We start from the raw sequence: 22,474 nt of genomic DNA, 5'->3' as shown, positions 1-22,474 counted from the left end.
TTAGTCGATTTGAGTACTTACTTTAATGATAACTTTGAAAAATATACCAAAACTAACAGAGAGTATTCACCACGTGCACTGTAAGAATAGCGGTCTCAAGATGGCGTCACACAAAATGGCTGTCAAAAATGACAGTGTTTACACCAGCATAAAATTTTAAATAATTTTGTCAACGTATAACTCTATTGTATGCATCCAAATAAATTAAATTATATAATTTTGAACTATAATGCCAAGAAAACAAAAGATAAGCAAGGTATGTTAAAATTTATTGGGTTGCCATAATAAATTGTCATACCGTTGTATATATATATATTTATATATATATATATATATATATATATATATATATATATATATATATATATATATATATATATATATATATACATATATATATTAAAAAAATTATTTTATCATACTATAACATACTTTAAAGTTGCAAGGGTTATATGAGCATTTTTTGGCGTTTATATATACCCATGTTGTGAAGCGTTAAAAAAAGTTTCAGTGCTGTTTTTTTAAATAGCTATTACTACTAATTATGACTAAAAGGCAAAACTAAACATTATGCATAATATTTTTTATAAAAACGAACTCTAGCTAGGTCTATAAGAAGAGCATATTAATGAAAACAAGACGTTACGACCATCACAAAAAAAAGTTGAAAAGCTTTTTCTATGCTTCTTATCAAACTTTTTAAAACTAAAACCGTGGTAAAAATAAAGATACTCATACATATTTATCATCGTTTCAAAAAAAACAACATTAAAGTGCTTTAGATCACCATTCCAACATGTTACTAAGTACGTTACAACCATCATGATATGTTGGTTTTCCCATAACGGCTTCTTGACTTGAAATAGTTAAAGCACGAACGATTTAATTCATTTCAAACGATTTACATCATTAAAACCAAGTTATGATATAAATCAATTTTGTTTATTTTTTAATTTGCAGTTTGTTTATTCATTTTATTACTAAACTTGTTAAAGTTTTTTTTGAAACCATGAGTAACTAATTTCAAAAAATTGATGTAAAGAATTTTTTTTTTTAGAAGTAAAAACTTTTAACAAAAAGGTAATTTTTTTTTAGATTAAACGTTGTTTACAGTTTGTCCTGCAACATTTTTGTTCAATCGATTTCGCTGTTGTTTTTTTATTTACAACAATTCGGGGGTTTTTTTAAATATATAATGGAGCATATATCACAAACAGCAGACATTATATTTAATAACATATTTAAAATGCCAAAATTAGATGCTAAAAGATCAAAAGCTTTTAGAGCAAGAAACAGAAAAGCTTTGTTAGAAAAAGAAAGAAAGAGAAATTATCTAAGGCGGCAGTTATTGACACCAAGAAAAGAAAACAAACAAAAAAATCAAGCGAAGGTTCGCAACCAAAGAACCATCATGGATAACCTTGATAATGTTATAAAATTCATATTTTTTAACATAATTTAATTGGTTTTTATAATCATTCATCTTTTTTTATGTCATTCATTGCATTATTTGTTGTTTTTCCTTTTTGGCTTTTTCATTACGACCATCACAGTTACAACCGTCACAACATAAAACTTAAAAAAATTCTTGGAAAACTTCAAGCAAAACCTATGACACTTGCCATATAGTAAGTTCAATGTGTAGTTAAATAACACAGCAAAGGATTTTTTTTTCACTGTGTAGATGGCTGCATAAAGATTGACAAAGTTTATTTGTTTAGATTTGTCAAAAAGTAAGCGTAATGACCGTCACGCTATGTTGAGTTGATTTTTAATTTAAGTTGAACACTTGAATGATTTAACTTTTGCATACTAAATTATATAATAGTATTTAACATTTCTGGAAATTTTTATGTAAATACCATTTTTGGTTAATTTTTAATGGCCAAAAAAGCGACAAATGTTACGACCATCACTTGCGTGGAATTCCCCATATATATATATATATATATATATATATATATATATATATATATATATATATATATATATATATATATATATATATATATTAGGGTGACCCAAAAATCAACTTTTTTTAAAAATATCTGCTACCAAGCTCTAAATGTGTTCTATATCATATAAGGATACTGGAATTAAAACTTTTTTTAAGGGTAGCTTCTTAAACATGAAACAGCTCCATAGTATTATCAAAATAAAAAGTTCTTCAAAAGTATATCATGTTGGGTCTCAAAAGAGCTGACATTTTATAAAAATTTCTTATCATAAAACAAGAATAAAAAAGATATTTTAAATTTTGCTGCCTAAAATATATATACAGCCATCGGAATTAGGAAAAATGGAACTGTTAAAAGGCCTTAAACTGTTAGAGGTCAGCAAAAAAAAAAATTAGATATAAAGGGGTTACCATAAAACATAAAAACTTGGTTTTTATGTTTTATTTTTAAATTTTGGTTGGCGAACTTTTGCTGACCTCAAACCTTTTTAGGTCATTATTAAAGGAACATTAAGATTATTAAAGGAGCAGTTTAAGTTGGCATTGCCGACCTTAATTCTAAGGGCTGTATAAATGTGTGTATGAATATAATAAGTTATACTATATAGTATGCACTATATATTATATGGTATATATATTAAATATGTATATTTACTGTTGTTTTATTACTTATAAGTATATATTGTTAGTTGTTAAAGAAATAAAAGTTATTTTTCTTTAAAGGCAGCTCTGATTGATAACTCTATTGGCATGCATGTTCGATTTCGATTTGGCGGAGTAAGTTTGATATGTTATTATAATGTACTATTTTTTACATTTTTTTCAAGTTTTTTTATATTTGTTTAGTTGATTTTATTTTAAAAATATACGATTATTTTTTTAATCAAGCAGAAATTAATTCACAAATAAAGTTGCATTTGATTTGATTTTAACACACACCCCTCTTTTTCCTATTTCAGTATGATCTTATTATTAAAATGTGAATCTAAATCCTCAGTAAAGATTACATTTTGTTTAGGTCACATTTCCTCCATGTATCTATTATAAAATTTTCACGAATAATGTTGCTGATGTTTGCTCGTTTTCACCAAGAAATTATAAAGATTATTATACCTCTCCAATTCCTGTAAAATTTATTCATAGTAGACGAATAGATGCTAACTGTTGTCATGGTATTTTTTTTCCTTTTTATTTCTAATTTTTTTATTCATTTATTCATAGAAAATGCATTTGTTTTTTTTTGCTTTAAAATATGCAGAATCTAAAGAAGGTTGGTACAGACGGTTTGAAAACAATGGCTGGAGACCAGTTGTAGATAATGTGGGTTATAAGATATGTTATACATAATTTATAAATATTTAATAAAATATATTAATATAAATACAATATTTCATTTTAAATGTTTGTCTTTGTTTTATCGGTTAAATTTTTAATTTATTTTAAGGCAAAAGTTGTCAGGTCAAATTTATGGTCAAATTTCTTATTATATTTCAATCACTTTTTCTTTTATCTGTTGATAAAACTGGATGAAGATGCTATTTAATTTTTAGGGTCTTGTATGCTTTCAGTGTAATATAACTGTTAGTTATACATCTATCCACTGTGACTAATCCATAATGGATTCTCTATACCTAGAGAATCTACTATGGGTTATTAAAGGAACCAGATTAGCATTGGTAAATAATCCTTATATTTACTGAATAATAAAAGTTTTTTAAAAAATGAAATTATTTTTCATAAAAAATAAAAAAGAGATAATAAATAACATCATTTTTAATATTTAAAATTAATATCAAAAACATTAGCTTTAAAGTTACAACAAAGATGAGCAATTTAAATAAGGAAATAAAAAATAAAAGCATTAAAAAAAAAAGAAAATCAATGAAGATAAAAACTTGCTTAATTTTGCTAAACATTAAAGTATTTCAATTTTTTCAATATTGAATTTAAAAAAAAAATCAATTGCAAATGTAAACATGTTACATAGTTTGTTAAACTTGTTTTTTAAAGTTCACTACTATAAATTTGATAACTGTTTGAATTAGTCATTTTTATTAAAAACCAAGTAGGAGTATTTTCTTGTTGTAAAGGAAAGTTTTTAATATTTGGTGAGTTTAAGCTCAGTTTAAGTTATTATTTATTAATTGTAATTTTTCGAATATCTTATATTCCTGATTTACTGATTCTAATTTACACAATTGACTAATGAGATAATGCATGATAAAACAGTTTATACAGTTAATAAATAAGATAATGCATGATAAAAAATGTTAACATGATTATTAAACAAGGTAATCAATTATTTGGTTTAGATTTTGCTGTCGTTAAAACAAAACGAAATTTTACAAGAAAAATCTTGTCAAAAGTTTATTTTTTCTCATGAAAAGGTTCGTTTGCAGTTTCTTTATCTTTGTTTTTTATTAGTTTTTGTTTGTGTGTGTGTGTTTGTGTGTGTATATATATATATATATATATATATATATATATATATATATATATATATATATATGTATATATATATATATATATATATATATATATATATATATATATATATATATATATATATATATATATATATAAGTGCGCACACTCTTGCTTGGTCGTCTTTCATTTTTCCCATAAAATATCAACTTTATGTTGTTTTTTTAAATTAATTAAAAGACTGTTAATTAAAAAGTTTAAAAACTTAATAAGTTTTTTTTATTATTATTTGATAGATTTTTTTGATTATTTGTATTTATCACATTTCAAAGTTATTTTTGTACATTTAGAAATTTGTTTTGATTTTTTAGTTAATAGATTTTTAAGTTTTGCTTTTGTTGGTTTTTATTACTTTACATAATAATTTTTTTTTTCATCCTTTTTTTAATTTTGCAGTTATGTATTTTAGAAACATTTGTAATATTAAATATTTAAAAATACTTGCATATTTTAAATCCCAATTATATTTTAACAGCATTGTTTTTTAAATATATGTCTGTGTATTGAAAAAGGTTGAAAGACAAAAATTAATGGTTTGTGGTTACCAAACTAATTTTTCTATTCACCTCACGTTAAGTATATATTATTTATTGGTGACATAAACTATGCTTTTTGATTAATATTTTTTGTTCATTGCTTATTGTTGGAACTTTTAGTTGTTTTAATACTTCATGATTCATTATTCTTTAATTTTTTTTTTCAAGTTTTTGCAGTTTATTTAAGAACAAAATACTTATTGATCCATTTTAAAAACATGTATTTTCTAAAATCCTGCCCAACCTTTATCCTTTATTATGATCTCATCAATAACATTTCATGTGTATGTATGCATAAAATATATTTTTTTATTTTTGTTTAAGTTAAAATGTTTTTTATTGTTATGATTTAGATGATAAGGAAACAAGAAGTTGCTACAAAACGCAGGAAAAAAAAAATAAGATGGATGAAAAAATTGTAATTATTTTATTGAAAAAATTGTAATTATTTTATTGAAAAAATTTATTTATAATAATTCATAATAAGATTTAATAATTCATAATATTTCATAAGTTATATTTATTAAAAAAATTTATTTATAATAATTCATAATAAGATTTAATAATTCATAATATTTCATAAGTTAGTAATAAAATTTAATTTCTAAAAATATTTTAATTTTTCAACTAATTACTTTTTCTTTATATATTTTATATATATTGCACAAAAGTTATTAAAAGTCATTATGCACAAAAGTTGCACATTTCTAAGAAAACGACATCTAACAAAAAAGTAACAGAAAAAAAGTTACTTACGAGTAAAAAAATTTTTTTAGCTTATCCATCTTACAGAAAAAAGTTGAATCCTTTTAAAAGAGAAAGTATACCTAGACAAATATTATCTGACACAATCCATTGCAATTTTGAATGTAGCACAGCCTTGAATAATTACTTCCTTCAAAAAAAAATCAACATCAGTTGCAATAAAATGAATAAAAAAGTACCAATGAATGATAAAATGATGACCAGCAAGAAAGAGTTCACCAAAAAATGACCTTGTTTTAAATTCTCTTTTGAATTTAAAACAAGGTCATTACATGGAGTAATAGATTGAGTGTGGTACTTTCAGAAGCGTAAGGTGGACTTGAACCTGAAACCTTATGATTGAGTCAAATATTCTACCACCATCAATTACATCCGCCCCATTTTTGCTCTAAAAACATCCTAACACAACTCCCACATCAACAAGTGTTTAGCCTAAACAACTAGAGTATGTTTAACAAAAAGTATTATTGATATCTTTAAAAAAAAAAAAAGGTAAAGATCATGGAGATTGTGTGCTTAGTGAAAATGATTAGAAAAAATAAGTCTTATTGAATAGGGCAAAAATATTTCTATGTATTAAAAGTAACAATATTTTGTATTTAAATGTCTATTTAAGGTACATGATGGGTGTTTTGAAACCAAAATGCGAAACTGATATCAATCTAGATGATAATGTATGTGAACAAAATAGTAACAACAAGATGATAGATGGAAAAAAAGATTGTCAAATTAAAGATCTTGATGATGATTTTGAAGGTCTCTTGCAATGGGCAACTGCTTTAGATTATGAAAGGTTTTTTTTTCCTCGTTATTTTTATTTATTTTTTCCTAACTAATCTTTAATAAAATTATTGTGGGAGTATAATAGTGTGCTTAAAATAATGTGGTGATGCTGTGTTATAGTGTAAGAGGTATTTTACCTCTCATAGATAAGTATTTTATCACCCCATTACAATCAAGACCATATGTTAAGGCAAAGGTAGCGCCTTAAAACATGTCCAGGGTATATTATAGTATAATTTAAGGCACGATTATATTATTGTATAATTTAAGACAACAGTATATTATCGTAAAGTTATTTTCTATAAGAATTTTTTAATTTATTATATTTTATTATATTTTATTAACCTCATAAAATATAATAAATTTTTGATTTATTATATTTTATGAGGTTGTTAAAAAAGTTTTTTAATAGTTGTCAAATTTGTTTATATTAATCTTTTTATATAAAAATAAATAACTGGAATGTTATAAATTTTTCTTTAAAAAGTTTAAATGGAAAATCGATTTTGAAATTAGTTTTTGATAGCTGTTTGGGTGATTTTAGATATGTTGAAGATTGGCATTTCTATGGAACTTCTTTTATTCAAGATAATTTTTATGGTAATTTTTTTTTTTTATAATGATGGTTATGGGTAATAAGAGTTGAGATATTAAAAATATTTTAATGACTTTTAATTATCACAGTGATATATAGCAGTTATTTAAAATCATTTACAAATTTTAATCATGATCTACCATGATTTACATACACCCTGTTATGATTAAAGTTACCAATTTAATCATAAAGGTGTATGTAAGTTAGGGTGATTCTGAAAACAATTTTTTTTGAAAATATCTACTGGCGCCCTAACTTGAAAAAGAGGATTTTTATATTAACTTAAAGTATTTCTATACGAGCATGTTTAGACCAAACTTTTTTTTTAGTACTCTATTCATAACACCATAAATAAAAACAATCATCATTTAATTGAAACATTATCTTCATTGCCTAACATACAGTTTGTTTTAGTTTCTGAAAAAAATAATTTGTTGTTTCCTTTTTCAAGTTAGCAATTCATATAACAAGAAAGATAAGCATAATAAATTTACATACAGTTTTTATACTTAATGGTTCAAATATTTTACTATCTTTTTCAAATGTTTTCATTATTAGAAAATTTATATTTTGTTCCAAAAGAGATTGCTTTAACACGTTCGCTGCCGAGCTATTTTAAACTATGCTTCGTTTCTTTGCCGAGCCATAATATCTGCAATGATTAATTTTTGCCAAGGCTGTTTTTCGCGGTTTCATTCTCACTGCCAAGGCTAGATATTAACATTTCAATAAATAAAATATTTTTAATCTAAAATAATTCTATAGTATTTTTTATTCTGAATATAACTGACAAAAAATAAGCACTATGAGTATACTTGTACTTTGGCAATGGAGAATTTTTTTTTCTCCAGTGCCCAAGTACAAGTTTACTCGTAACACCGTAATGAGTATAACTCATTGCGGTGACTACACCTTATCAAGATGTAATTGAGAACTTGAAAGTTGTATTTAAGAAACGTAAGATGTAATTTAGAACGTGGAAGATGTAATTAAGAAGCGTTAGATGTAATTTAGAACATGAAAGTTGTAAATAAGAAATCGTAAAATGTAATTGAGAAGATAAAAGTTGTAATTAAGAAATGTTTATAATATAGATTATCAGAAAGAAGTTATTTGTATTTTTAATTTTGTTGCTTTAGTTTACCTTGTAATATTAGGTTTGATCCTAATTTGGCTGAGGTGGCCATATGGGTTTGTTTTCAATAAATAATAATAAAAAAATAAATAATAGAAAAATTTGTGGTTGGCGGTAACTCCATATCTTCCAAGGAAATTTAAATTTCCGCTAAGGACCCAATTGTATGCTGTTTTATATTACCTCATATTACCTCAACAGAGATATTCCACAATTGGATCAGCACATATGATTATGGAAGATTGTGAGAATAGTGAAGATGATGATATTGAAGATTCGGATTCATTTTTCGCTTATACTACTACGTCTTCGAGCTTGACTTTATCAGAATCAGGTTCTGAAGATAATAACACTGAAGAAAGTGATGGCAATCAGTTTACAGACGTTCATCTAGTAGCCACTGCAGAAGATATTTTAATGCTGCCGAAAAGAGCTAGAACAACGGGTGGTCTTGCTTATAGACAAAAGCTCAACAGGTCAAAACAACAGATCAAAACAACAGATCAAAACAAAGCTCAACAGGTAGATCTTATAAGTAATATTTTGCCTGACAAAACAACTTCTGAAACAAATCCATCTAAAAATTCAAACCAATGGAAAGATGAGCCGAATATTGTAAAACAAATTCAATTTAATGCCGATCCTGGTTTGAAAATAAACATGGAGAGCAAGAAACCATTAGATTTCTTTAGACTATTTGTTACAGAAGAGCTTATAAATACTATGGTAGTTGAAACTAATCGCTACGCAACGCAAGAAATAAATAAGCAGCGTCCCCTTTGAAAAAGCTCGCGTTTTAAAGATTGGAAACCAATAAATTCAGTAGATATGCGACAGTTTCTTGGAGTTCTTCTTCATATGGGGTGTGTCAAAATGCTATCTTTAGAACAGTCTCTATAGAATTCGCTTATTTTATAGAATAATGCCACGAAATAAATTCCATCTAATGTTACGGTATTGGCATTTTATTAGCAATGAAGATTCAGGTAGTGGACGCTTGTGTAAAATTATTGGACTTCTCGATCACCTAAATAATACAATGGATAACATCTACTGTCCTAATAAAAATATATCAATCAATGAGTCAATGATGCTTTGGAAGGGACGTCTTGTATTCAGGCAGTATGTGAAAAATAAAAGACATAAGTATAGTATCAAGTTCTATGAGCTTAGCGAATCAGATGTTATTGTGCTAAAAGTAAAAATCTACTCTGGCGAGACAACGTTTATCTCGGTAAACATTTGTTGGGTCAAACGGGAGCTATTGTTTTAGACTTAATGGAAAAATTTCTGGGAAAAGGTTATCACCTGTACACGGATAACTTTTACAATTCCTTTGAGTTAACAAAGCACATGATAAATCAAAAAACATACATTTGTGGTACTTTAAGAACTGTCCGAAAGTCAAATCCAAAAGAATGTACAAAAGCGAAACTGAAACAGGGAGACGTTATAAGCAGAAGCAGAGAGGGTGTAGTAGTTGCTAAATGGAAAGACAAAAGAGACGTGCTAATGATTAGCAACTTGCATTCGTTGCGAATGATTGAAGTGACAAACAGGAGAGGAGAGAAAAATGAAGCCCAATATTATTAAAGATTACAACCAATGTATGTCAGGAGTTGATAGGGCGGAACAAATGGTATCATATTATAATTGCCTAAGAAAGACAATTAGGTAGTATGAAAAAGTAGCACTTCATCTCTTTGATACTTTTTTGTTTAATGCTTATTGTCTAAACAGCAAATATGGACTGGATAAAACAATTTCCTCGCTTGAGTTTAGAGAATTAATTGTTACGGATTTATTGGGCGAACGTTTGAATGAAATTATGCCTCGAATCACCAACAATAGCTTTCACTACTTGTCTTTAATACCACCGAATGAAAAGATAAAATTCCCAACAAAACCATGTCGAGTCTGCTCTTAAATAAAACGTAAAGAAGCACGATATGAATAAGCTGTTTGTGAAAACAGACCTCCGTTATGTATTGGCGAATGTTTCAGAATGTATTATTCAAAAGAATAGGTTTACACTTTAATTTTCATAAAATAAAATTCAAGCACTATCAACATTTTACTTTTATCTGTTTTAAGCTATTTCTGTCTTTATCCGCATTTAAATTAGGTTCCTTTGATTTTTAAAATAAAAACTTGAATGTAATATTTTCTGAAATCAAATGTGAAGCTAAGAAAAAAAAAGTGAATAGACAAAGCCAGTCATGCACAAATATTATTTGAAATAAGTTAGTATAACTACGAGTTTACTCGTAGTTGGCAAACTCATGACGCCAGATTACTACGAGTATTTTCGTAGTTGGCAAATATCAAAGTCTCGCTAACTACGAGTATACTCGTAGTTGGCAAATAAATGACGCCAACTTATTACGAGTATACTCGTAGTTGGCAGCAAACGTGTTAATATTATTTTACGCACTCGCACGCTTCTATGCGAATTTAGTAATCTTTTGTAATCTCTACCCCTCATCCATTCTCACAATGTACGTACTTTATGGATGATTCAGTGTTAAATTATGTTAATTATAATGCTTTTTATTTCCTTATAAAACTATTTATTTCCATTAATTGTTTTTACGCTCAATTACTTTTTATTTTAATTAAAATCAAAATGTTACAATTAAACAATTTTGATGTTTTTTAAAGATTAAAAGTTGATTGTTTGAAACTTGTTTTCGTTTGCGTAATTAGATTTTATTTTCATGTTGGTGAATTAACTGTAAAAGTATTGATTTTACTTTTTATAGGTTGTTAAAATATTATTGTTGCATGAAATATTATTGATAAATAGCTTATTATTAAATTTTTTTATTTACTTTAGATTCATGCGATGATCCTTTATCTTAAAATTGTCCACGAAGTTGTTTGCGAAGCCGGATTTTTTGACATATTTTTGTTTAAAGTTTTGTCTTTTGCTGAAGATGGATACTAAGTTTTCTTTTTTAACACTTTATAATTTTTTTCATTAATAATATTTTTAATAAGATTATGAATTGTTTTCAGACAATAATGAACTTATTAAGTTATTGATATACTTGGTTTTAAATAGTCAATAAATAACCACAATCTAAATATATCTTTTTCATAATAAAAAAATAGTCCAGTTGAATAAAAAAAAGCAATTGCTTTTACTCAGCTTCTGAGGTGAAGCAATAGCTTTTTTTAAAATAGTTGTTAAAATATAATTATATTTATCTTAAAACTAATAAATATTTGTGATCTTTAAAAATTGTGATCTTTTTATTGTTTACAAAAAAGTTCTCATTTTATCTAGGATTTAAGTATTTTCAGAGTTTTTTCAGTTTAAGTCAGTTACAAAATCTAACCAAAAATTTGTGAAATTATTTATTTTTGCTGGTTTTATAATATCCAAAAGGTTGTAATTAATTTTTACATTTGTCTCAAACTTTGTAATTGATATTTAAAATTTTACATGTTTGTTAAATTGTTTTTGTTTAAAATAACTAGTTAAGTTCACTATTGCTTTTTGGGACATTTTAATTTGCATATTTTCTTTATACAGGAAATAATTTGATAATTGTTAATAAATAAATTAGCATTTTTAAAATTAAATGCATTATGGACGAAAAAACTTATGATATAATAGACTGGAAGTCGTGCGAAAGTTTTTCCATCTCTTCCAAAGATGACGAGGGATACAACAGTTATCATTTGCCACGGTACAATCCGTTTGTTAAAGATGAAATAGCTTCTACTACAGACATAGTTTTCCCAACTCTCTTTCATGATAAAGTCAGCGAAACAAGTATTGTTACGATTGACGAAAACGAAATGAGTACACTGCACGCATTAGATCAGATCGAGGCTCATCCAGATCAGCTTGAACAACAAAATATGTATCAAAAAGTGGCTAACTGGATGCACAATCAGCGTAAATATTTTCGGCATGTCGAAAGAGTGATAGAAGACGACGAACTAGAAATGATAGATCCTGTTGATTTATTTCACGAGTCTATTCTCAAAGACTATTGGCTCATCACCGGTAAGTCCGTACAAAAAATTTTTTATTTTATACTTTTTTTTTTATCGGGACTTTTCTATTCCATTCGAAAACAATTATTACGTTATTATTTTGTTTTAATTTAAATTTAATTTTGCGCGTGTGTTTTTGTGTACTTGTTACGTGTGTGGCGTGAACCTAATGAAATCTCTAAAATTATTTTTTAACTAATTTTTCATTTACTTTTCAGAAACAGAGTCTGAAAGAAGAATTTTGTTGCGTGACTTTTATTCTTATCGACATCATATCGAGTCCATCGAACAAGGTTTGATTACTAACGAATTTAAGTTCATTCGAGAACCTCCTGCAAAAAAAGAGATGGAACTTGTTCCTATTAAAGACTTTCATTTGTTTCATAAGTTATCGAGAAAAAAAAAGAAAAAAAAACACGACGACGATTCATCTTCCTTGTCGTCTTACATCGAAAAAACTGAAGAAAGCATCGATTTTCTTGGTGTTCCTCGGTTATTAGAAAACTACGTTGTGCTTAACCGAGAAGGTTACGCTATTAATATAAACGAACAGAAAGACATATGGCATTTTCCTTTAGATGAACATATTGTTGAAAATAAAAATGACGATGACGACGATAAAAATTTTGATATCGAATTTCTATCTTCGTGGTTTTCAGATGTCTATCAAGATATACTTACTGACGATCAGAGAACAACTTTTACAATTAATACTGACATTTTTGAAAAAGTGACAGTTATATCAGTTAGTCAAGCTAGTGACGAAGAGATATGGGAAGATGCTCCCGACATTCCTCACTGGCTGGATGACGAAAATCAGGACTTAGAATTATTTAATCAACCAAGTAAACCTTTATACTATTACCGAGATAGAATTAAAGGCTGTTATCGTATCATAGGTGTTGAAGATGAAACAGTAATTTTATTTTCAGGAAATGACGACGACACAATATTTTATCCTAGCGAAGAGTGGGGAACTGAACATTTACCCGATAACGCAGTTGTATTAAAACAAAACATTTCACTCGGATGCAACATCGCGTCACTTGTTGACTTAAAAAATGACTCTGGGATAGAAGATGATGATGTTATTACTGATGAATCTACTTTATCCAATGTCTCCAATAAAACTGATTTTGATCCCAGTGTGACTATTAAACAGAATTTTATAAAAGCATTTTTTCAAAAAAATTTTAAATGGATTATTATTTCAGTTGTTACACTGATTGCTTTGTTTGGTTTTATAAACAAAGTTAGTTTTAAAGTCCTACACAGTGAATGTCATTTCTTTAGTTGGTTAACAAATGTCATATAATATGTAACTAATGTTGTTGTTTTTTAACTGATTGATTTTTGTTTATGCGCGTTTACACAAGCCAAGAAGTCCTATAGGATTTTGAAACAAAAAAAAAAGGGCAAAACTTTGATAACTATAAACACTTTTTAACTTATGTGTTTTAAAATAATGGGGTTCTAATCTGATTTTTATTTTGTTCTAAATTCTTATAGGATCTTAATTTTTCGCAGTGTTGAGAAGCTGCATTTAGCACTAGCCACACTTACAGGACATTACTTAATAATTTGTAAGTGATTGGCTATTGCACTTGGTAACACAAATAAAAAATAACCAAAAGATTAGTAGCCAGTGATGTGATTCCTCCCTCATACTTTATCCTTATACATTTGCGTTGCTATAGTTTGAATTCAGGTACAGGTAAGTTTTGGATACTAAGCCCAAGAATGACGCTATAGCTGTAACTGATTGCAGAAACACAAACTAATCAATTTATAATGAATTAAAAAAAATACAGAGTGTTTATCAAGTATAACAATTAATGTTCTTTAGTTTGCTCAATTCAAAAGGCAAAGATGCATATCTTTGAGTGATTGTATTTCAAGGCTATCAGTCTTTTTTTGACAGACATCAACATATACGACTCCAAAGATTTATTCGATAAAATTTCGCAATCACCTCATCATTAACTTTAACTTTGAAAACGATCTTTCACATTCAACTTTTCTGGCGTTTTCTGAAGCAAACTTCTTGATCACTGCAGTAAAATCTAAGTAAGCTTTATTATGTATTTACCTTTAAATGCATAAAGCTAAATCATTGAAGCGAGGTTGTCCCACTGTTGATCTAAGTTCATACTTAACTCTTTTACGGACAGAAAAAGTTTTTTCTCTAATAGAGTTCGTTACCATAAGAAACTAATATATTCTCAACACAGTATAGACATTCGCAAAAGCTAAATCTGTCAAGTTATTCTTAACTAGAAAGGTTTACATTTGCAGTTCAACACAATCAGTTTCCTTGGGCAGTGACAATTTGGTAAACAGAGAAGTAAAGTGAATAAATTCATCTTGGCTGTTAGCTTCAACATCTTAAAAACATGTTTCACACACAAATTAAACATGATCTCATACCATCTCTTATACCATCATTGGACAAAGATTGTAGATGTTAAAAAAAACCAAACCTTTTGCTGATTGTGTCATATGCATTAGACCTCTGTTTAAGAGAAGCTAACAACTGATCAACTGTAGATAAAATTAATTAACTTTTAAAAACTTCTTAGAAGGCGGTAATTCGAGATTTTCTGAATCACAATAATCCCGTCTTTGGTTCCTCTTGCGCTTTTGTCTTGCTTCATCTTTGTATTAATCGGTACTCAGACCTTTTCCTTCCTTTGTTTTAACTCACACCTTTTCCTTCTTTTTCAATTGCTGTTATTTAGCTCCACAAGAATGAACAAAGTCATCCAAAGAACTGAAAACTGAGAAACATACGAATAAAATAATGTTTCTCTAAAAAAATAAGGTCTTTGTTGCATTCTTATCATTTTAACGTTATGAAGCCCTAATAAAATAGCTCGCTAATAAATATGCTTTCCATGTATACAAGTTTTAGAAAGAATTCTGTAGCGTGTAACACTTTTTAGGGTGATTCTTTTCTTCGCATTTGGCACTAATATAAAAACAACGTTTGTTAATTATTTTTGATAAATTAAATAAATAAATAAAAATCTTAATGTCAATCAAAAAATAAAATAACTATAAAAAAATATACCTTTTTATGAACAAGCAGCTATTTACCTTACTTGGATAATCTTGTTGTGTTATTAGGAGAGGGCAATATAGAGAGAGTGTCAAAAACTTTTAGGGATATTTTTTTTTTAATATAATTAAAACTAAATCTATAATTATATATACAACATTATCACCAGCGTAAATTAAAAAATATGTATGAAGCATAATTAAATTCGTACCTAGTGACAAAATAATGGAATACTTTTATTAGGCTGGAAACATCTCAACCGGCATCTATACGTTGTTTCAACGTTGAAATTTGGTTGAAGCGTTGTTTCAACGTTGTTTAAATATGTCTCAACGTTAAAACAACGTTACGATTTAAACGTTGTTTATTTAACGTTGTTTCAACGATAAATCAACGTTGACAAAAAAACTTAATTAAAAAAAACCGTCCGTTGAATTGGTGCTAGTAAAAAAGTAAAAATAGTTATAGGGAGAAAGTAATAAAGCAATATTTTAGTATAATTTGCAAAACAGATGGTGTTTATATGTGAAATTTTGAATTTTGAATTTTCAAAAAGGTTTTATCTAGTATTCAAGTTTCTACTTGTTCTTAAGACAAAAGAAATTAATGGCTTATTTAAGAAACTGGCGAAAATGCCACTCTAATGTTCTAGCTCTGGCAGAATCATCTTCTAGTAGTGAAGAAGAGAAAGTCAAAAAAATATAATGACAATTCAAAATTTACACAAAGTATTAGTTAAGTAGAAGAAGACAAAAATTTGGAAAGCGATTATGAAAGTGAAGAATTTCTTTATGATTATTTGTCTCAAAGTGACAATGATACTGTGTTTTTCTCAGAAGAAATTAAAAAAACGATGTCTCTTTTAATCATAAACTGGCGAAATGGCAGTAGAGCACTGCTGTTCACGTGAATAAGTAAACAAGCTGTTAGCTATACTGATAGCAGAAGCCTTATGCTATCTGCAGAAACAGCTTTTTGTATACCAGTCTCAAGACCCAAAATAACAGTATTGACCACCACACTTGCTTTCGACAGTAACTGATTTTGGAGCCTGAAGCAAAGTTCTTTTATCTTTCAGTGAGGATAAGAAAAAAGGAAACAGAGTACCAAAATTAGATAACGTTAATAAGTTCTTGATGGCTGAAGGCAGTATGTTATTAATTATTTTTTAGTGAATTTTTAATTTTATTAGGTTTGTAAAAATGTTCAACAAAAGTTGTTTTGTAAAACTGTTTTAAATTATAGAGTTTCAAAAGAGAGTGTTATATTTTCTTACTGATATAAGAAATCCCAAAACACAATGACAAAGCATGATTATAATAGTGAATTTATAAGCCAAATAAGTTTTATTTTGTCGGTAGCTAAATTTGTTGAAGTGGACAAGATATTAGATGACAAAAAAAACACAATCATCAGGAGTGAGTTTTAATAAGTAGTTTATTAAATAGTTATATCATTTAGTTTTTAAACTTTTTTTAATTTCATGTCTACAGCTTTATGTCAAAACTTATAATAACTTATAACTGTATATATTAGAACAATGGCTTCTTATTTGTAGTATAATTTCAATGGTTTAAGGGCAAATAATGTTAAATGTCTACAGTTTCATTTTCGTTAATACGATTATAATACATTATGAGCGAGGTTAGGCAATTTTTACAACCAGATGCTATTCCTGGTGTTAACTTGTTGTTCAGATCAGGACTGATTATTTTTTTCTTTTTATACTAACAGAAGTTTACCAGACTATATGATGCTATGAAAGGTATACCTTTATAAGATATATAAAACTTTTTTATTTTTATTTACAGCTTTTTCTATTCAATACAATGAAGCAACTGAAACTTTACTTGATGGCATTTTGTCTGACTTCTTAAAATACGCTCCATTTCGAAAAGGTGGTGGAAAAGAAAGGAAATTAGATTGATTGTTATAAATATTTATTTATATTTCAATAAAGAAATATTTTCTTGTTGTCTACTAATATTTTGTTTTCAGTGTTAATTCAATATTACAAAAAAAAAATTTTTAGTTATAAAAAGACGTAGGATTGAGTTGATGTTTTAAGTAAAATAAGAAAAGCTTAACTGATATAGTATTTTTATTTTTAATAAAAACAAAAATACTAATGATATGGTATTAAAAATTGATATTAATATTAATGTTTATTAGATGAAGATGTGTAAAAAATAAGTTACAAGTTATTATTTGGTCTTCAAAATTGTTTGAATGATAATTTATTATTTATTGAGATGTTTTCTTTTTTAATTTTTGTTGCTTTTATATTTTCAATCAAACTAAGTTATTGTTGTGTGATATTTTATGATAAACTTTATATTATATTTTGTATATTAGTGATGAATACTATCTATTTTTGTTCAATATTCCATATTACTTTCATGTAGTTAATTATGTTTTAGCTACCTGGGATTCTTTCATTATTTTTCTTTGATGCCTTTAGTTATTTAAACATAGTATATTCAGAACTATGCAGATTAATAGAATAATAAATATATTCATAAAAATGAATTTAAAATATAATAAATTTATAAAATAAAAAAAATATTATCTTTGCTAATAATGTCTACTAATATTATTGTTTAGCAAGTATCATGGTTATAAAATGTCAAGATTTAGCTAGTTTAACCAGGCCTATTAGTACACTTATACTATGGTTTCTTCCTTTTTTTTTAATAGTTCATATAATATTTTCAAAATCAAGTATGTGGAAAGGAGTTGTTTGGAATGAAGATTTACAAGGAGAAAAAGGTGTACTTCCATCTAATTGGATTTGTAATAAAACTGTTTATTGACTTCCAGGTACCAAAGCATTGACTGCACTAAAATGCTGAGAAGAATTGGCTTAAGTTTCCACAAATCAAAACTAAATTTTCTTCAGGTATTACATCTACATATTATAATTATTATTTTTTAAATAGTTTTGTTAGAAAGAGTTATATTGTTGATACAAAATATATAACTATTCATATAACTATTTCAATTCCACAGAAAGCAAACAGGATTGTGAAAAGTTTGAATTTACAACTACAAAAGAAAAATGTTATAATGTGAATGTCTATTTACGAAAAAGAAAACATAAACAAAGAGAATTTCCCATGCATGTATTAGTTTTATGTGCTTTGATTTTATAAATTTAAATTTTTACACCTAAAAATAAAAATGTTTTTTTAATTTATATCATAAATTAGTAATTATATTTTACAGGTTCAGTTATCAAAGATTTAGATAAAGTGTCAATGCACCTGACCTCCAATTGTTCATTGATCAAATCTATAGGTAAATACATATATATATATATATATATATATATATATATATATATATATATATATATATATATATATATAAGTTTAATTTAACTGTGAGCATATATTCAGCAAGAGTGCTCAATGGATGATATCAGAGCTATATAATTGATTTTTTGACAAGATTAAATAAAAATAAAATTACATGTATTTTTTTACCTGATGATTGCTAAACGCATGAAACTTTTAGTAGTGAAAAATCATGCAGTTATTTTTATTTAATCTCGTCATATATATATATATATATATATATATATATATATATATATATATATATATATATATATATACTAATATATATATATATATATATATATATATACTAATACATAATTATATATATACTAATACATAATTGCTCTGTTCTTAAAAGAACAGAGCAATTATGTATTAGTAAAAAATCACTTAACAAAATTTTTTTATCATTTTACATTGTGTTTTATCAATAAAGACTCATCATTTCTGATGAGTCTTTATTGATTAAACTCAGTGTAAAATGAAAAAAAAATTTTGTTAAGTGATTTTCTACTAATATATACCCCCTCCCAAAGCTGTTATATAAGCATTTAAGTTGACACATTTAGCAAGTTTTGAACTATAGTTGGGTAATTGCAAATATTGAGAGCCTATTTTTTGTGTGTGTGTGTGTGTGTCTCTAGTTGGCAAAAAATACATACAATCCCCCCCCCCCCTTCCCCATGAGAAACCACTTCGGGACGGCCCTGTCTAACAGTTAAATTACCTTTTAAAAATTCAGAGTTTTTTCGAAAAAATTTTATGACCTCCGTGGATATGAAGGGCAAAGGTAGAAAAATATACTTAGAAACACTAATTTGTATGGCTTTGTAAATGGAATATCTTTATAAGATGTAACACCTTTCCATTCATTATATTTTTTTCAAGTTTGGCTTTTTTAATTATTTTTTTTTAATATATTTTTTTTATTTACAGCTTCTTTTATTGTATTCAATGGAGCAAAAGAAACCTCGGTTAATGGAATATTGTTGATTTTCTAAAATACGCTTTATTTCAAAAAGGTGATGGAAAAGAGAAGAAATTTGTGTAGATTATATTCAATTATATGTAGATTATATTCAATTATTTGTAGATCTTATTCAATTATATGTAAATATATGTAATATTTAAATATATTTTTCAATAAAACAACTTTTATCTCTTGCTTTAATAATACTATTTTAACTAAACTAAACTGAAAAAGTTCTAAATAGTCTAAGTATAGACTATGAGTAGATTTAATATCCGTAATATACCTTAATAATGTAATAGAGAAGTGCAACAGCACTATTGGACATGCATTCTGCGTTTTGATGGTGATCTCGGTTTTTATCAACGGTTTCTGTGATAACAAAACGTTTTTTAATAGCCGGTTTATAAATTAAAAACGTAAAAACGTTTTTTAATAGCCGGTTTAACGTTGATAAATCAACGTTAAACCGGCTATTAAAAACGTTAATTCAACGTAATTAAAACGTTATTAAAATCGTATTTAGATTGATGTAATAACGTAATAAAACGGCTATTCTAAACGTTAATTCAACGTAAATTTAACGTTAGGTTTCAACGTTATTTTCCGGCTGGGATAGCATTACAAAATAAAAATACCACTTATTCAATTGGCTTCGGACTTAATGTTATCTTAAGTCGTATGCTGTTTATAAATCTTCAAAAACAGTTGTAAACTCATGCATTGTTTAAAAAAAAACAACATAAATTTTAAAAAACACTCAGAATGTGCTAAAGGACTGCTGACAAAATTATTGATTGATATGACACAATAATCGGTGGCAACTTCAAATGAGCTCAACTTTTAACAGCAGGTTATGCGTGTTATGCCATGCAAAACCTAAATTACAGTGAGGAAAAGATTACCAGACGGAAATTTATATCAAATAATAAGGAGCCCGTGGATGATTTTGTCTTTGAGCCCTGCAACTCGTAGATACACCACTGAATTAGGTCTAGTTTCTAACTAAAACCCGATTCCGATTTAACAGGGTTCAAAACTGGAATTAAACAAAACTAGACAACAAAGTCAAAAGCCTAAGGTTTATATATTTTCCCCTGCTATATACAGCATCGGACAAAACGAGTGCAACCAAATAATGCTAATTTAGTTTCTTTATATAAAAGTGCTGCATATTTTCAATTTAAGAAATAACTATGTAACTGTTTAGAGACAAAGTTCTTCAAGTTTTATTCATCACAAAGTTCATTATTTGTACACGAAATTTAATAAATTAATCAAAAGTATTAAAAAAAGTTGATTTCCTTCTGGACAAAACAAGTGCAACTCGACAAAATGTTGACCAAGCTGTATTTCGCTATCAATATTTCGTAGCAAATCCTTTGTTGTCGATCACAGCCTTGCATCTTCGAGGCATAGATTCGATCAGGTGATCAATGAAACTTTGTGGAATCGCTGCATAGGCCTTTTGGACTTGTTCAAACAGTTGATCCTTATTACGAATACCTTCACGATTAATTCTGCGGTTGACGATCTCCCACAGGTTCTCGATAGGGTTGAGATCCAGAGATTGAGGCGGCCAATCCATCACCAATAGGTGGTTATCTTGAAACCACTGCTTGACTACTTTTGCAGTGTGTTTCGGATCGTTGTCTTGCTGAAAAACCCATTTTATTGGCATATTCCATTCAGCATGAGGTAACATAACATCTTTCTGGATATTTTTATACATGAAACGGTCCATTATTCCATCGTTTCGATGTATTGGACCTAGATTGTTAGCAGAAAAACACCCCCAGACCATTACATTGCCTCCACCATGCTTCACGGTCTTATGGCAGTAACGTAAATCAAGGCGTTTTCCGGCCGGTCGACGTACACGGCAAATGCCATCGCTCCCAATGATGTTAAACTTCAATTCATCACTGAACAGGACAGTTCGCCATTTCTGCACATTCCAGTCAATATGAGATGTAGCAAACAGGAGTCTTTTCTTCTGATTTTTTAGTGAAATCAGCGGTTTCTTTACAGGGCGTCGAGAAAATAATCTTTCAGCAAAACGAGCTGTAAGAATCGTTAGCTGGAAAACATAAATGACTGGTTTAAATCAAACAAACTCTCTTTGAATACCAGTAAAACTAAGTACATTTTATTTCATCATCAATCTAAATACGACTTGTCTCTGCAACTTCCTCAGTTAATAATAAATAACAATATAGTAAACAGAGTTTCATCATTTAAAATTTTAGGAATAATATTTGATGAATATCTTAATTGGAAAAATCATATTACGATAGTTGAAAACAAAATTTCTAAAACTATGGGCATTATGCATAAAACAAAACACCTAAGTAAAAAATGTTTAATCAATTTATATTACTCTTCTACCCATAGCTACATAAGCTATTGTAATATTGCTTGGGAAAGTACTTGCCCTTCAGCATTAAAAATATATATATATATTAAGCAAAAACAAGCCAGAAGAAATATATGTAATGTGCATAAATACGCTCACTCCGAGCCGTTACTCCAGTAAATAAAAGCTCTTAATGTCTATTAATTAAACGTGTTCCAAAACTTGTTATTCATGTTTTAATATCAAAATGACATGCTTCCAAAATCCTTTAATAAACGATTTCTAAAAGTTAATCATAAATACTTAACGAGGTGCTCTATCCATAATTTTAATTTACCTAAGTCAACTCTTAAAACATCTGATTACTCAATTTCATATAGAGGGCCTCGTCTGTAGAACATAGTTCTTAATGAAAATATGAAAAGTATAACTTCAATAAATTGTTTTAAAAATATAGTTAAACTGTATTTACTTGAATTAACAGAC

The 22,474-nt window shown here is 27.3% G+C and overlaps 2 protein-coding genes and 1 long non-coding RNA gene across 4 annotated transcripts in view; all 3 read left to right on the top strand.

Moving 5' to 3' along the window:
• The window catches only part of LOC105844161 (protein MFI), a 39,967-nt gene extending 28,625 nt beyond the window's left edge, over positions 1-11,342 (top strand). Inside the window, exons 8-15 of the mRNA XM_065790842.1 lie at positions 2,681-2,734; positions 2,976-3,129; positions 3,216-3,277; positions 4,270-4,344; positions 5,331-5,395; positions 6,359-6,535; positions 7,070-7,125; positions 11,092-11,342. Coding sequence (XP_065646914.1) covers positions 2,681-2,734; positions 2,976-3,129; positions 3,216-3,277; positions 4,270-4,344; positions 5,331-5,395; positions 6,359-6,535; positions 7,070-7,125; positions 11,092-11,117 — 669 coding nt within the window. The 3' untranslated portion in view covers positions 11,118-11,342. The remainder of the gene's footprint in view (positions 1-2,680; positions 2,735-2,975; positions 3,130-3,215; positions 3,278-4,269; positions 4,345-5,330; positions 5,396-6,358; positions 6,536-7,069; positions 7,126-11,091) is intronic.
• Positions 11,343-11,765: 423 nt separating this feature from the next.
• Positions 11,766-13,585, top strand: LOC100200328 (uncharacterized). Its single transcript, XM_065790841.1, has 2 exons — positions 11,766-12,273; positions 12,482-13,585. Exons 1-2 carry the CDS (start codon positions 11,850-11,852, stop codon positions 13,576-13,578), a joined length of 1,521 nt encoding a protein of 506 aa, XP_065646913.1. The 5' UTR covers positions 11,766-11,849; the 3' UTR covers positions 13,579-13,585.
• A 2,166-nt stretch (positions 13,586-15,751) lies between these two features.
• On the top strand, positions 15,752-19,712 carry LOC136076927 (uncharacterized). Of its 2 annotated transcripts, XR_010636692.1 has the most exons (5): positions 15,752-16,470; positions 17,133-18,220; positions 18,331-18,443; positions 18,547-18,618; positions 19,599-19,712. It is a non-coding gene; the product is annotated as an uncharacterized LOC136076927 (long non-coding RNA). The 2 variants fall into 2 exon arrangements; XR_010636691.1 differs by having other exon boundaries at positions 15,752-18,220.
• Positions 19,713-22,474: the final 2,762 nt, after the last annotated feature.

The sequence above is a fragment of the Hydra vulgaris genome, chromosome 02 (genome assembly GCF_038396675.1).
Source record: "Hydra vulgaris chromosome 02, alternate assembly HydraT2T_AEP".
Lineage (NCBI taxonomy): Eukaryota > Metazoa > Cnidaria > Hydrozoa > Anthoathecata > Hydridae > Hydra > Hydra vulgaris.
This window is presented reverse-complemented; position numbering and strand designations above follow the sequence as displayed.